Consider the following 17,666-nt stretch of genomic DNA (forward strand, 5'->3'; position numbering starts at 1 on the left):
TTATCCAGTACCATTCACTGGTATATAGAAAAGATTTTGTTTAACCCCTTCACTACTTATACTAGCAGGATGCTATATCTTCCTAGTGTACAATCTAATAGCGAAAACAATTAACTGATACATTGATCTACAATTTTCTTAACAAGACCCTCCGTTTTCCAGTCCGTAGGGTCCCTCAGTTGTGTGGCGTCCTCAAATGGCAGTGTTGTTCGTTTCCCCCACTTTGGCTACAGGAACATCCACCTTGGGTATTTCCTCCCAGTCTGCACACACCTCCTCCTTGAACTGGTATTGCCTTTTGAGACCCCAGGTGGTAATGGACCCTACGTCTGGTTTGCTCCATTCCCTCTTGATTAGTTATAATATATTTCTATGGACAGGCAAAGTATGCCTACGCCTTTCCCCTAAACCTCCGAAAATTTTGTCTTAAATTGTGTGAGGTTTCCTGGGCTCTTCCATCTTGAGGGTGTCCCTCATGGATTTTATAAGCTCTGAAAGATCCTCCTGATGAAACAAATATTTTTTATAGTCTTCTTCGTTTGAGGATTCCTTGGGAGCTGGCTGCTCTTCAAAGTCCGAAAATACTGAACTTTTCTCGGAATCAGAATATTTTTCTGGAGTACAAGGCTGCCTGTGGCGAGTGGACCTGTGGCAAGTGGACCTGGATGCTTGTGATGTCAGAGCTGAACGGACTTCCTTTTTAACCAGCTTTCTAACATCCTCCATAAAACTGCCTGATTCCTCTTTCCCTAGTTTAGCTATGCATCCCTTGCACAGCGGTCTATTATACGTGGAAGGCAACTTTTTTACGCACTCTGCACATTTTTTAAATTTTGTCTTGGGAGGGGCATCTTTCTTATCCCCCTGGCAACAGACATAGAGGAATGCAAATTAGCATAACAATACTTTTGAGTCAATACAAATTTACATTCTTTACCCAATGGGCTACTTACAATCCCCGATGTAGCAGCCGGTTTGGGAATGTCCAGTGCTGGAGTACTCATTCTCCTCTAGTACTGCAGTCACCATGGGACAATAAGCCTGCAGCAGTAGAACTTAGCTTAGTATCCAACTAGACTTCTCTCAGATTCCTTTTTATGTCCTTCTTTTTTTTTTTTTGAATTTGGTGCCTCTTGCGCCTGGCAAAGCCTCCTTTTCGCTGACGCTGGCGTCTTCGCGCCGGTCATGTGGCGACACCCTCCGCCCCTCTTAAGGAAGTCAGAGAGCGCCTCGTCCGGCCCCTAGGCTGGCACCAGACTGCAGGAGCCCGCGCTCCGAATGCAGGAGGAAGCAGTGGTCCCCACTTTAAACCCCCGATAGGCCGCCGTGGGAGGAATCTGGCCTGGGGAAACCACCCTATGTGGCGTCCCAGGAGTCGATCCTCAGGAAGGGAGGACAGGCTATCATCCACTGCCCTCCAATCCATTGTTAGCTTCTTTTTTCTTTTCTTTTTTGCTGGTGTCTCCACCAGCACCTCTCTGTGATCCTGCCTCCTGCCAGGACAGGAAGAACACTGAGGAAGGTGGGAGAGGGGGGAGCTTTAAACCTCTGTGTGTTCCAGTCCTATCAGGAGGAGGCTAACTCAGGTGGTGCTGTCGTGGAGGAGGCTAACTCAAGTGGTGCTGTCGTGGAGGAGGCTAACTCAGGTGGTGCTGTCAAGGAGACGACTGGGAAAGCATAATTACATACACAAGTAAAACAAAATTACAGAATAAAACAACAATATATACATAAGAAAGAAAATAACCCAAAGCCGATGCCAACAAAAACCGTCGCTATATGCTCCCTGTAATCCAAAACAATACATATTATATATCAAAACATCCGAAACAAAATTAAGAACCTGTTCCCTTACTTTATTTTAGCGTAAATATACTAGTTAAAAAAAAAAAACTAGAAATGTTAAAAAAAAACTTTTTTTTTTTTTTTTTTTTTTAGCTTTTTACCCCCAATAAAACTTAAAGGAAAAAAAAACAGTGAAAAAAATATTTTAAAAAAATATATGTCACGGGGGAAAAAAAGCAGCAAAATTAATTTAGTAGCTAAAGGAAAAAAAATAGGGCAGTTAAACCACCACATGGGTAAAATCCCTAAAAAGTGTACGATCCTTAAGATACAGAACAGCCTGGTCCTTAAGGGGTTGAGTGAGCATATAGCCATAAAAGAGCCCTCAGCAGGATACCTGCTCCTGCACCTGGATGAATAGACAACACCTGGGTGTGTGCAGAAGCCAAGAATGACTAGTAGGTGTTGTAGTAGATATGAATAGCTCTTTCACCTACTAAATAAATACCTGCAGTGGTTCAGACTGGTTTTATTTCTTCCTTTTTATTTTTGGACTTGATTGTTTGAAAATTGTAGTTTTGTATGACAATAAGAATTACATTTACCTCATTTCAGCAGAGTTCTTATGACCTGATCATGGATATGATTTTTATGAATCCTTCCTTAAAGGGGTTGTCTCGCGCCGAAACGGGGTTTTTTTTTTTCCATAGGCCCCCTGGAAAAACCCAAGGGACAAACCCAAGGGATGTGTTAAAAAAAACAAACTAAAAAAATATATTACTTACCCGAATCCCCGCTCTGCGACTTCTTCTTTCTTCCTACTTCTTCCTTCACCAAGATGGCCGCCGGGATCTTCACCCACGATGCACCGCGGGTCTTCTCCCATGGTGCACCGTGGGCTCTGTGCGGTCCATTGCCGATTCCAGCCTCCTGATTGGCTGGAATCGGCACACGTGACGGGGCGGAGCTACGATGACCAGCTCTCTGGCACGAGCGGCCCCATTCACCAGGCAGAAGACCGCACAGCGCAAGCGCGTTTAAAAACGCCAGAAGACAGCGAAATTAGACGGAGCCATGGAGACGGGGCCGCTAGCAACGGAGCAGGTAAGTGAATAACTTCTGTATGGCTCATATTTAATGCACGATGTATATTACAAAGTGCATTAATATGGCCATACAGAAGTGTATAACCCCACTTGCTTTCGCGAGACAACCCCTTTAACCCTTTCCAATCCAATGTTGGGCCTGCCCCGACATCATCATTTTCCTCCACAGCTCCAATGTCGGGGCAGGCCTGACACTGCAGTGTAGGAGTGAATCTGCACCCGATCGGCAGACACATTTGGAGCTGGGGAGAATGGGTGAGAAAAAATAAATGGATTGGAAAGGGTTAAAGGGGTTGTCCCGCGCCGAAACGGGTTTTTTTTTTTTTCAACCCCCCCCCCGTTCGGCGCGAGACAACCCCGATGCAGGGAGGTAAAGAAAGCTCACCGGAGCGCTTACCTTAATCCCCGCGCTCCGGTGACTTCTCTACTCACCGCTGAAGATGGCCTCTTCCTCCGTGGACCGCAGCTCTTCTGTGCGGTCCACTGCCGATTCCAGCCTCCTGATTGGCTGGAATCGGCACGTGACGGGGCGGAGCTACACGGAGCTACACGGAGCCCCATAGAAGACTGCAGAAGACCCGGACTGCGCAAGCGCGGCTAATTTGGCCATCGGAGGGCGAAAATTAGTCGGCACCATGGAGACGAGGACGCCAGCAACGGAGCAGGTAAGTATAAAACTTTTTATAACTTCTGCATGGCTCATAATTAATGCACAATGTACATTACAAAGTGCATTATTATGGCCATGCAGAAGTGTATAACCCCACTTGCTGCCTCGGGACAACCCCTTTAAGGCTTAGTCAGTCAACGAGCAATGTATATGGCTTTCTTTAGCAACCCTGCCAATATCTACAATATTATAATTATGAGTTAAAGAAGTTGTCCAGTCTCAAACTATTAATGGCCTATTTTCAAGATAGGCCATCAGTAGTAGATTGATGGAGGTTTGCCATCTAGGTCCCATGTTAGCCTATTACTCCCCACTTCTACACAAGCCAACCTAAACAACCAATCACCGTGAATCAGACAACTCAAATAACCAATCACCGGGAATGAGTAAATCCAAACAACCAATCAGGCTTCGAATGGTGTGCATTTGGGGAGTAATATAGATATATCCATCCCCCACTGATCGGTGGTTTGCAGGGCCAGTGTGCTCGTGCAAAGACATGATTTTTGCCGGAAACAGAAAGCTCCATTCCCACTGCAGTGGCAAAGTTGAGTATTGCAAGCAAAATTCCCATTCACTTCAGCAGGAACTTTGCCTGTAATAAAAGCCTGGGACGGCACTGTCTGTTTCTTGCATGAGTGCACTGGCCCAGTGAACAGCGCATTGGCAGGGGTCCTTGGTAGAAAACCCCCAACAATCTACTATTGATGGTCTATCGTGAGAATAGGCCATCAATCGTTTAAAGCTGGGCAGCCCCTTTAAGCACCGTAGAAGTAATTGCTTTCAATGATAGTCACAGCATTGTCCACATTTATCATTCTCTCATAAGGGTACTTTTGCACAGGCCACAACTATCGCCTAGAAAAATTGCTCCAATAAGCAATTTGGACTAATAGTCATCCCGTGTAAAAGCAGAACCAGGCAGGGTACTAAGCAAGAAATAACTCCTTGGGCTGCCTGTCCACGGGTGATATTCCACGGGTGATAAATCCTCCACAGATCACGCTCTGCAAAGTTTTCCATAGTGTTGCTTTGGAAAGTGCAGCGCCGGCGTCCACGAGCGGAGAATCATAGCGATTCTCTGCTTGCGGGATTTAAATTGCAGCATTCTACGATTTCCGCAATTCTCCACAGTGTGCCTATCCGTTAGGTATGCTTACGGAGGAGATCTGTCAGCTCTCCACCCTCATCCTCTGCGGCAGAATATCGCTAGCGATATTCCGCCTCTGCCATTGACAGGGGGCCTTAGTCATTTCATTTCAGCTCACTGAAACAAAGCAGCCAGTAAGCAACTTCTTGATCAGTGTAAACAGGCAGTCAATCATCTATGAACCACTGCCTGTTCACAGTGAATGGAGGAAGAAGGCCAGAAGAAATCTTGGTGCACTTTGCCTCAATTCACTGAATGACTGGCACTTCTGTGTGAAAGATCAGGAGCTAAGGCCCATTTACACGCAAAGATAATCTTTCAAAAGAATTAAAGATTGTGCTATCTTTTTGCATTTTACCACTTAATCGTCTTCATTTGCTTGTAAAAGGGCCTTCAGGAGCTGTTTGCAGAGTCCAGTGTGTGATTAATCACACGCCCAGCTGTGCACACAGCTGCATTGTTCTGCTTGCGGTTGCCGGCAAATTACAATGTTATTTGCTGATTCCCGTGAAGATGGCTTATTGCTCATTTTCGGTTGTTTGAATGAATTTTGAGCGATAATAGTTACATGTAAATGGGCCTTACATCATTGGAATGGCTGTCAGACCCCTAAGCGCCATACAGTTATGTCTTGTAAAAGCAACCTTAACCTTACCCTTACAGTTCTCAGCATCCCACTTTAAAAAAGACATAGACAAACTGGAGCAAGTTAAGAGAAGAGTTAGGAAGATGGTGAGGAACAGTTAAAGGGGTTGTCTCACGCCGAAACGGGTTTTTTTAAAATTCAATAGGCCCCCCCCGTTCGGCGCGAGACAAACCCAAGGGATGGGTTATAAAAAAAAGTTTATTACTTACCCGAATCCCCGCGCTGCGGCGACTTCTTCCTTCCTTTACCAAGATGGCCGTCGGGATCTTCACCCACGATGCACCGCAGGTCTTTTCCCATGGTGCACCGTGGGCTCTGTGCGGTCCATTGCCGATTCCAGCCTCCTGATTGGCTGGAATCGGCACACGTGATGGGGCGGAGCTACGAGGACCAGCTCTCCGGCACGCGCGGCCCCATTCACCAGGGAGAAGACCGGACTGCGCAAGCGCGTTTAAAAACGCCAGAAGACAGCGAATTTAGACGGATCCATGGCGACGGGGACGCTAGCAACGGAGCAGGTAAGTGAATAACTTCTGTATGGCTCATATTTAATGCACGATGTATATTACAAAGTGCATTAATATGGCCATACAGAAGTGCTGAACCCCACTTGATTTCACGAGACAACCCCTTTAAAGGGTCTGGGGATGTCTAGCTTGCAAAAAAGAAGGTGGAGAGGAGACTTAATAGCTGTCTACAAATATCTGAAGGGCTGTCACACTGCAGAGGGATCAGCCCTATTCTCATTTGCACAAGGAAAGACTAGAAGCAATGGGATGAAACTGAAAGGGGGAAGATACAGAATAGATATTAGAAAAAACTTTCTGACAGTGAAGGTGATCAATGAGTGGAACAGGTTACCACGGGAGGTGGTGAGTTCTCCTTCAATGGAAGTGTTCAAACAGAGGCTGGACAGACCTCTGTCTGGGATGATTTAGTGGTCCTGCATTGAGCATCTCTACCATTCTATGTCCCCTATAGCAGTTCACGCGAGTCATAACAAGCAACACAGTTGCAAAGCAATGTCTCCCTTTCCCCTATGTACTTACCTGCTATACACTTACATTGTGTGCTCTCAGGTAGCAGAAAGCTACGTACAAGCAGCCTATTGCCAGGTACTGTGTGTAGCTTCCCATGACACTCTATTAACAAAGACTGATGCAGAAGAAGCGCACATTGACAGTCGGTGACCGCAAGGAGAAATGGAGCATGACCACTGCCAGCATCCAGCTTCATATCTTCTGCACAAGGTGGAGGCACCAGGCTGTTGAATGCATGACTGACAGGAAGCAAGAAACTGCTTGGTGAAGCTAATTTTCTAGTTACTATGGCAACCTAGTTACATTCTGCCCCTAATTGAAGTGTACTAGTTGGAAAATAATAGACAGGCAAATCTATCTTCTAGAAGTACGCCTACCTTCTGCTTCACTAACCACCTGTATGCCGCTGTTTGTATACAAGCCTCCTACTCTCTGGCTGGAGCATGTGCACAACTCCGTGCACGCGATCACGCTGCAAACGCTTGTTTTTCAGCTGATTTGCATTTTTTTATATGAGCATAAAAATACTCCATAACAGCATGTCTCCGGTGTAATTGTGGAGAAGTACTGCCGATTAATGCATTTTGGAATTGGATGAACGGTCAGATTAAGGATTATTTGTCTCCACACAGCGGATCATGTAAACCTAAGCGAGCCGCTGCTAAAGTCACTCCACCTCCCCTTGCCGGCAGCTCCCATAGACTTCTATGGGAGCCACCGGCTGATCGCAGCCAAAAGATAGGGCAAGACCTATCTTTTCTGTCCGGAATCTGCAGCTATTTTGGCCGCACAATTTTATGCGCCAGAAAATGCGCCATTGGAATCCTATGCTTCAGATGGTCGCGATTTTCGGCCTGCTCGGACCAGTAAGCAGTTACTTGAGAAGAGCGATGCTCGCTCGAGTAACTGCTGTATCCGAGCGTGCTCGCTCATCTCTAATGCCCATGCCTGCTGCTTTCATTGACCTGTTAACTTGCACTTTGCTTCTTTTGCAGCTTGAACACCTTCATTTAGTTCTTTTCTGCATTGACCTAGTACAGTACAAAACGAAGACTAGGCAGATATTCCCCATCGTGATGTTTGGACAGCCTGCTGTGCTTATAAACTATTGTAGGTCACATATAATTGTAGGTCACGTCATAGCTGTCATGGATGCATCTTAATGCTACAAGAGATGACGCTTCTGCCCTGAGGGCAGCATTGAATAACCTTGTGGTGCAGATGTTTCCAATGTGATCTACTGCATAGCTCTGGACATTGCTGTAAATGATGGTCTATAGCTTGTTGACAGAATTCCTTGTAGATGCCCTATTATTCGCTTAGTAATTGTGTTAATGTTAAAGTAGCTCCAAAGCAGAGATGCACTTTGTTTGCAGTAGACCCCAGGACATAGTCTATGTTACAGCTGAATACAGAACGCCAGTACTTACCATTGGCTTCATCAACGGCATACACACATGCATCTCTATGCATACATCCCAACCTGTGTATTATCAGCCCTCAAAGGTTCATTCGAGATACCTATAAAAAAAATATTTTAAAAGATTGACATCTAAAATGGCTACAAGCTGCCAAATTTGTAACTAGGCTCTCTTTCCACCAAATATTTTTTTACTGCCTGGCCAATGGCCCATTTACGGGCCTTCCTACATTTTTTTTTTTCTTTCGTTTTTGGCGCACACGAAAAACCGACGACACATGGATGGTATACACAACAAAAGCACATATACATAAACATGCAGTGAAATCTGTCTGTTTTTCATAAACTAAAATTGCATACACCTGTGTGAATGAGCCCTAAGGTAGAGTGAGCTTTTGGCGCCTCCATCTGACACCCACTGCCTGCGGCAAACACCTCAAGGGCTCCCATCTCAGCTAGGACCTTGAAGATACCCATGTATGAGCCCCAGCTTACATCTGACGTTGGGGTGTAATTTTTTTATCTTTGTTTTCAGGTAAATGGTGTCAAGCTAGAAAACCTCTTGCATAAGGCAGCTGTGGACCTCTTCCGGAGTTCTGGTGACCGCGTGCTGCTAAAAGTCCGACACCAGGTCAGTGACATTTACTAGTCAACTCCACAGTTTTCAGCTGCACAAATGATATATGTAGATTGTTTCTTTATTAACTTTTGTGCTGCGTAACTCCGCATATAAATTGTACATTCTATTCTTACCTAGAGAAAAGGCGCACTATATGCCCAAAAGTCCAGAACCGAGGATCCCCGTCGTCCTTGTTGGGCTGTCAGTTCTGAGCAGGGCACAGAGGGAGCATTTCCCTATTAAATGGAACCAGTCATCAACTATAAGCACCTTCAATTAGGTTACGTTTCTTATAGTTTGTATATTCTGGGGAGCCTCTTCACACTCATCTGGTTTCCCGTTCCTGTGCTGTTTCCTGGCAAAAGCGGCACACGGATAGTCTTCTGAAAACAGCCAAGCTTGCTTTGCGCGTGCTGACCTCATCGAGGACACCACAGGGACAGGGGACCAGGTGAGTGTGAAAAGGCTCCCCAGACTCCACATCACCTAAACTAGAAGCACCGTAAATTAATTTAGGGTGCTTATAATTGATGACCGGTTCCCTTTAAATGTAGAGCATAAGGACATTTCAAGTACCCTCGGAGACATGATGTGTCATCTGGGGTACATGTACCTTGGGTTCATAACCTACAGTTTAAGGCCCGGTTTTGCAAACTTTGGTACACATGCACTAAGGGGTATGTGCTCTGTCTCTAGGGGTATTTACACTCCTCTTTTAATGTGCAGTACAGTATATGATTATAGTTTTGGGGGTACTTTGACATAATTTATTAAAGGGGTTCTGACACAAATAATTTTTTTATGCTTTAGCAGCCATTGTTCCCTGGTCTGCCTAATGGACCCAGGGAACCCATGGGTTAATGGCTGCTAAAGCATAAAAATCTTATACTTACCTGTTCTCCTGTTGTTGTTGACATCGGGGGGTCATCTCCCTGCAGCATATTAGCACTTTCTGCTTAGGTTAAGCAGCCTGACTAGAGCCACCTGATTGGTGCACGCTGTGCAGTCACGTGGTGCCGAAGAGCCAATCAGGTGGCTCTAATCAGCAGCGCTGCTTAACCTAAGCAGAAAGTGCTAGTATGCCTCCCGGCAGGCAGTCTTCTTCCTCCAGCAGCCGCGCCGCTCCGGGATCGCGCGCATGCGCAGTGGAGAGGTGCCCTCTGACAGGAGTCAGGACGGGCCGCGTCTCCACTGCGCATGCTCAGCACTCCGGAGTTCAGCAGGACGGACGGGCCGCCCACAGCAAGCACTGTGCGGTCCGTCCGTTCACCTCGGAAGTGCCTGACAGACGGACCAGAGCAGGAAGCGGTCTTTTTGACCGCTCCTGCTCTGCTTTAAAGGCACAGAAGAAGATGCCGGCTGGAGGGGACATGCCTGGCGATCGGGCCAGGCCAGGCAAGGTGAGTACAATTTTTTTTTTTCATGTCAGAACCCCTTTAAGGCTAATGTCCATGGACGTTTTTTCACTGCGTATTACGCATGCGTGATACTCAGTGAATGGTGGCAATGAAAGTCAATGGGCTTTCATTCTTCAATGCACACCAGCATGTGGACACAACGTTTACATACAGCAGAGAAATAAATCGCAGCTCGCACTATTTCTCTGCATGTGATACGGAGCCCTTCTATGGGTTCCGTATCGAAACGCTGCCCCTACACAGGCATTGCAAGAATTTGAAGTTAAAAAAAAAACACTGTGCATGTCTGTGACGTCAGATTCCCGGACATCCCGAAAATTTTTGAGAAATGTAGAGAAACACAATCCTGGATAAAAGCTAGATCAGAGTTCAATTTGGTCTGACTTGTAAAATACAGTTTAAACTAGATATACAGTTCATGGTTCTCCACAATGACAGACAATCCCTTCAACTGCAGCAGTGGAATTTCATAAATGTGTGTAGGCTGCGGGCCTGTGTGCCAGTGCCATTTGGAAGAATCAGTAGTTAATCGCATGGCTTTCCTTATTAATGTCTGTGCAGAAAACCCGCTGCAAATCCACAACAAACACAGCATGCCCTAAAGACACGACAGATCTCAGCTGCATTGTGAGAGCAGGGTTCTATAAAACCTACAATTACAATGAGGCCACCTCGCTACATTGACGTTTAGTCGGCCATTCTTACTTAACCTTTACTGGAATAATAATAGATGTATCTCCAGGCTCCTGTATAGCAGGCCTGCCTATTTAATTAGAAAGAAGACCACAATAGAAACCCTTTTTCTTGTATTGGGGTCATTTGGGAGTAATTGATCATTTTATGAAGGAGGGTTTTCGCAGCCAGATGCACCTTGAACAGCTAATTGCTGTGCCAGCTGCTATTTAAAAAGGAGTTGTCTTGATAAGCCACGCTTTTTATCAATTAAAACTTTAAAGGGTGGTTCCATGAAAAGCATGTATTCACAGGGTAGGGAATAAGTATCTGCTGGAGATCTGATTGCTGGGACCCCCACTGAAGACAAGTAGTGGCCATGCGTGTACACTACCTGAGTGCTTATACTCTGCTATCCCAGCAAGTCTCCAAGACACTTTCGGGACCCCTATTCTTGTAATAGATGGGGCCTTTGCAGTTGGACCCCCACTAATCAGATATTTATTACCTATCTTGTGGATAGGGGGATGAGTTCCTTTTCATGAGACCTCATCATATACATGGAAATCACATAAGTGGTTGTTTGCCCACTAGTACTGCCCCAATTCTTATACTAAAGATTGAAATGCAAATGATGCCCACTTGTCTGTTGTCCAATTATTGGCAGAAGTACAATCTGTTTGGAAAGTCTTCAGACGCTTTCTCTTTTTTACAGTTTATGTTGTGCCTTTGTGCAAATACAAAAAAAGAATCACGTTTTCTGCACTCAATACACCATAATGACAAAGTGAACACAGACTGGAAGAAATCTTGTGCATTTTTAAAAAAATGAAAACCGTTTGCATTGATATAAGTATTCCTACTCCTTGGGATGACACTTGACATTTAGTTCTGGGGGCCTCCCATTTCTTTTTATCCTTATAAGAGGTTTCTACACCTTGATTGGAGTCACCAGTGGTAAATTCAGTTGATTGGAATTCATTTAAAAGAGACACCCACCTGTCTAAATCAGATCTCGCCACTCACAATTTATATCAGAGCCAAAACGAAGCCATGAGTAGAAAAAATGACCTGTAGAGCTCAAAGATCTGATTGTGTAAAGGCACAGATCTGGAGAAGGTTACGAAAAAAATTCTGCTGCACTAAAAGTTCCCAAGAGCACTGCGGTCTCCATAATTCTTAAATGGAAGATGTTTAGAACAACCAGGACTGTTCTTAGAGCTGGCTGACCGACCTAAGTAATCTGGGTAGAAGGGTCTTGGTAAGAGAGATGACCTAAGAATCCAATGGTCACTCTGTCCAAGTTCCAAAGATCCTGTGTGCAGATGGGAGAAACTTCCAGAAGATAAACTATCACTCCACCAATCTGAGATTTATGGCAGAGTGGCCAGAAAGAAGTCCCTGCTCAGTAAAAGACACATGAAAGACCACCTAGAGTTTGCCAAAAAGCTTCTCTAGGGCTCAGACCGAAAGAAACAAGATTTTCTCGTCTGATCAAAACAAAGATTTAACTTTTTGGCCTCAATTCTAAGCATTATGTCTGAGGAAAACAGGCGCTGCTCATCACCTGCTCAATACCATCCCTGCATTGAGAGAGCACGGTTCTATAAAACCTACAATTACAATGAGGCCACCTCGCTACATTCACATTTAGTCGGCTATTCTTGCTTAACCTCTACTGGAATGATAATAGATGTATCTCCAGGCTACTGTATAGCAGACCTGCCTATTTAATTACAAAGAAGACCGCATCATGTCGTGGGGGTGTTCTTCAATGACTGGGACAGGAAGACTTGTCAGGATTGATGGAAAACTGAATGGAGCAAAGTACAGTAAATGAAAACCTGATCCAGAGTGCTAGAGGCCTCAGACTGGGAAGAGCATTCACCTTCCAACAAGGCAATGACCCTCAGCACACAGCCAAGACAACACAGGAGCGGCTTAGGGACAACTCTGTGAATGTCCTTGAGAGGCCCAGACAGATCCCTGACTTGATCTCTGTCGAACATCTCTGGAGAGATCTGAGAATGTCTGTCCACAGACGGCCCCCATCCAACATGACAGAGCTTGAGAGGATCTACATAGAAGAATGGCGGAAAATTTCCAAATCCAGGTGTGCAAACCTTGTGGCATCATACCCAAGACAACTGGAGGCTGCAATCACTGCCAAAGGAGCTTCAACTAAGTACGGAGTACAGACTTAAGTTGATGCAAAACTTTAGTTTTTCGTGTTTTATTTAAAAAATTACAAAGACTTTTACCGTTCTGTTATCACTTTGTCACTATGAGGTACTGAGTGCAGAATGATGTGGAAATTTTTTTTTTTTTTTGCACAATGCCACAACATAACAAAATGTAAAACAAGTGACCGGGTCTGAAAACTTTCCAAATGTAGTCATAAGAAAACCAGGTGCTTTAGCCATTCAGGAGTCTGGAACAGCTTGGTGACCACCGCTGTGGGGGGTTATTTTTATTTCCTGTCCACTTTGTTAATATATTTACATTTAATTAGTGAAATTGACTTTACAAAGAAAGATATATTGTGACTTGTGTTTGCCAGAATAACTTCTGTACGATCACAATTTTTAGTTGTAGCCATAGAAACAGATTTTATCTGGGTTTACCCATTAAAAATAGATGGCAGCAGATGTGTTCCACCTAACTCCGTCAGCCATTGATCTCAGTAGACATACAGGCTGTCAGCTCTGATTCTTTACTCTTTCCCTGCCTTGGTCTAACATGAATTACACAGAACAGGAGGCCAGCTTCCCTCCAGAGCCTCTGCACTCCTGCTCTGTCTGAGGGGAGTTCTATAGAACACCCCTGCATTGGTCATTCTACAAATAGGGATGCACATAAGAGCCGTTAGATGTTACCGCTATGAACGCAGAGAAGCGGCCTTTTGCTCTTCAGCTCTTTCGCTCTGCCTTTTGCTGTCAGCTCTGTGCCAGGATCCCTCTACAGGTTTGACCTGCCGGCCTTCTCCCATGGGTGATGAGTTCTGCTTCACAACATAAAACAATTCACCATGTTCCATTTTAACTTCTCAGCATTATGTTAAAGTTTTTCTTCTCCAGATTTGATCTCACTTTAACCCTTGCAATACTACAGACCACCTAGGTACACTTGTTAAATTCACAATCCTGGTGTCCGTATTAATAAGGCACGCGTGATTGTCCATTTATCCTTAGACGTGATCTTAAATTACTGTTTCCAGCAAGATACATTGGCACATTGACTTAGTGCCCCAGAATGTGTGTGTGTATGTATGTGTATATGTGTATATGTGTGTGTGTGTGTGTATATATATATATATATATATATATATATATATATATATATATATATATATATATATTTATTTATTATACACACACATACATACACATCGTGGGTGTGCAACGTTTGTATGGAGCACAAGCTTGCTCCATACACGGCTCATGTAAGCTGTCTTTGACAGTTGACACCCGTCCGCAATCAATGTTTGCCTCTGATTGGGGCTGCTAACCCTTTAAATGCAGTTGACAATTCTGACAGCATTTAAATGCTCCAATCCGTGTTCAAGGCTCCAGAATGGTCCACCCGCAATGAGATCGGGAGACACCATCAGGGTATGGCAACCAGGGACCTTCTTGAAGGCACCCAGGGCTGTCATTAATTTTTGCCTATTAAGACTGGCCTGTGACTTGTCCTAATAGAATGCCTGCAGAAAAAACATATACTGCAATACTGAAGTTTTTTTGTTCTTTGTTCTGTCTGAGCAGAGAAACAGAATTATGTTTGTTATTCCCCTGTGACTTCAATTTTTTAGAATTAAATAAAGCAAATATTTCCATTGAATTTAGTTTCATTTGGTTCTATTTTTCATACAGAAGATATAGTGCAGTTTGAAAAACTGAAGTAAAACAGAATCAAAATATACGGAAATCTTTCCATTTAAAAAAATTAAATTAAAATCCATGAGGAATAAAGCAGAAACTTTTAACTCTGTTTTTATTTCAGTTTCTCTGTTCCTCATGGAACAGAGAACTGGAAATGGTTAACGGCAGTATAAGCGGACCCTGAGAGGTCTCACTGAAGCTATATTTGTGCAAGAAAATCAAGGTCTATTTATATGTGCAATTTAAAAAAAAATTTTTCTCCTTCTTGTTTTGCTGGGAGACTGAAAAAATGCAGCAGGCCGAGATCAGAAAAAAACGTCCGTTATTTGCTATGGGCAAGTTAAAAATCGCATCGCATTTGCTATGAAAATTACATTTTTACAACTATTATCTGTTTCTCAGACCGATATTTCACTCGTCCGTTTAAACCCCTTAGTGACGAAGCCTGTTTGCGCCTTAGTGACGGAGCCAAATTTTGGAAATCTGACGTGTCACTTTAACATAGAATAACTCTGTAAAGGTTTTGCATATCCAAGTAATTCTGACATTGTTTTTTCGCCACATGTTGTACTTCATTTAGGTGGCAAAAATAGACTGAAAGAATTTACGAATATTTATTAAAAATGCTAAAATTGGAAACATTTTGGAAAAAATGTTGTTTTTTTCACATTTTCAACTGTAATATCTTAAAGAGGTTGTCCCACGGCAGCAAGTGGGGTTATGCACTTCTGTATGGCCATATTAATGCACTTTGTAATATACATCGTGCATTAAATATGAGCCATACAGAAGTTATTCACTTACCTGCTCCGTTGCTAGCGTCCCCGTCGCCATGGTGCCGTCTAACTTCAGCGTCTAATCGCCCGATTAGACTCGCTTGCGCAGATAGGCCTTTTCCCTTCGGCTCGGCAGCAGCGGCGTTCTGGCTCCGCCCCTTGTACGCGTCATCGCGTAGCTCCGCCCCGTCACATGTGATGATTCCAGCCAATCAGGAGGCTGGAATCGGCACATGTGACGGGGCAGAGCTACGCGGTGCCGCGTACAAGGGGGCGGAGCCAGAACGCCGCTGCTGCCGAGCCGAAGGGAAAAGGCCTATCTGCGCAAGCGCGTCTAATCGGGCGATTAGACGCTGAAGTTAGACGGCTCCATGGCGACGGGGACGCTAGCAACGGAGCAGGTAAGTGAATAACTTCTGTATGGCTCATATTTAATGCACGATGTATATTACAAAGTGCATTAATATGGCCATACAGAAGTGCATAACCCCACTTGCTGCCGCGGGACAACCCCTTTAAATATGTGCAAACATACTGTACACATTTTTGCAAAGATATGTATGTATATGTTTTATACCATTCAGGAGACATACAAATTTAACATTACTTATCAACGTTTTGAGGAACACTTTGTTTTCCTACATCAAGCCAAGATTACAAAGGCTCATAGGTGTCAGAATGATAGATACCCCACAAATGACCCCATTTTTAAAACTACACCCCTTAATATATTCACTGGGGTGTCATGAGTATTTTGACCTCCATTTTTTTCCCAGGAATTAATGCAAGTTAGAGTACAAAAAATAAACTTTCATATTTTATCACGTGACCCCTCACAGCGGCCCTCAATCCCTGCTCCAGGCTTTTGGCTACCTTTTAGTAGCAAGGAGATTTTACATTTCCCATACCCTTCCCAGCTTCTGCGCTTGCATCCCCCATTTTGCCGACTTGTGCATGCGCCGAAGTTGGGGAAAGGTCAACTGATAAAGATGCCGTCAGGGGACATCGCCAGAGGACTTCTGCACACGGGCGGGTCGGACCCCGCATGCGGATTCCCACAGCAGAATTTGACCCGATGCCCGGCCGGTGACCACAGAGTACCTTTCCAGAGGCTTCTGCACACACTGCGGATGTGCTGGCACTCCGTCACGCATTGTGTGTGAACTGTGTCATACTTCTGTATGTCTGTTCCTGCATTTCTGCGCAATTTCTGTGTCATACTTCTGTATGTCTGTTCTGCTATACCCGGCTGTGAACAGTGTCATTCTCCTGCGTGTCTGATGTATCCAGGAGGAACTGATTGCCGCCGTCAGTACATGTAGCCCCAGTGGCCTAATGGATAAGGCACTGGCCTCCTAAGCCAGGTATTGTGGGTAAAGCATGTTGTGTTTTACTATGCGGCTTAATGTGGTATAGTCCAGCCGCTGTGCAGCTTTTGATGTATAGATGGCTTTAAGATATAGACCAGCTGCCGTGCGGCTTTTAAGGTATGGCCCGGCCGCTGGTAGGGGTAGCTGCTGCGCGGCGGTTTCTGTGTAGCCAGGGGTGTTCTGCATGCAGTCACATGGCTTGGTTGGTGCTGCCATGGGCATGTAGGTATTAGCTGCTGTGCGATCTATTGTGTTTGCATAATCTGTGTTCCCCGAACCACCTGACCAATGGCTATGTGCCCTATTCCTAGGCGGCATGGCTCCACCTCCTCCTGCAGGTTGATGGAGTAGTATTACTCTCCAATCTACCCCTACTCAGGAGGGCAACTGCGGTCAACCTTAGTGTGATTCTGGTCCTACTGAGACATGTGGTTCCTCCAAAATGGGGAAAGAGTACCTGCATACGGTACTAGATTTACCCCGAGCTACATGTTATCTCGTGTGGCGAGCAAGGGTACCATGGTGATTGTTATCCTAGAAGGTAGCCTTCCTGGTGGCGGTTACTTCCCTCCGAAGGGTCTTCTAGGTCACAGCGAAGCCACCCTGTGCAGGGTTCCACTAGGATCAGGTTGTATTGCGTCTAGTTCCTTCTCTTCTCTCCAAGGTGGTGTCTTTCCATATCAATAAAGACCTTGTGCTGCCGTCGCTCTGTCTGGTGGCAGTCCACCCAAGGGGGCGGGCTCTGCACGCTTTAGACCTAGTGCAAGCTCTGAAGATCTATTTGGAACAGACTTCGTCATTCAGACGCTCTGACTCTCTATTCGTGATACTGGAGTGTCCGAGTCATAGTCTTGCGGCCTCTAAAAGTCGTCATCTCACGCTGGATCTGCTCAGTGCTGGTTGAGGCCTACTGGGCTATGGGTAAGACACCGCCATTTCGGGTGACAACACACTCTCAAAGGGCAGTGGGAGCCTCATTGGCGGTCGGCAATGGTGCCTCCGCCTTGCAAGGGTGTGGGGGGGGGAGGCTCCTGTTTGTCCCTACACATTTTCCCTACACAAGTTCTACCGAATGCATACTTATTGCGTCAGCCGACTCTTTGCTAGGCGGAA

At 45.1% G+C, this 17,666-nt stretch overlaps 1 protein-coding gene across 1 annotated transcript in view; it reads left to right on the forward strand.

Annotated features, from left to right (window-relative positions):
• The window catches only part of SYNJ2BP (synaptojanin 2 binding protein), a 45,337-nt gene that overhangs the window by 17,579 nt on the left and 10,092 nt on the right, over nt 1-17,666 (forward strand). The window contains exon 3 of the mRNA XM_066608403.1: nt 8,353-8,448. Within this exon, the coding sequence (XP_066464500.1) occupies nt 8,353-8,448 (96 nt within the window). The remainder of the gene's footprint in view (nt 1-8,352; nt 8,449-17,666) is intronic.

This window comes from Eleutherodactylus coqui, chromosome 6 (genome assembly GCF_035609145.1).
Source record: "Eleutherodactylus coqui strain aEleCoq1 chromosome 6, aEleCoq1.hap1, whole genome shotgun sequence".
Taxonomy (NCBI): domain Eukaryota; kingdom Metazoa; phylum Chordata; class Amphibia; order Anura; family Eleutherodactylidae; genus Eleutherodactylus; species Eleutherodactylus coqui.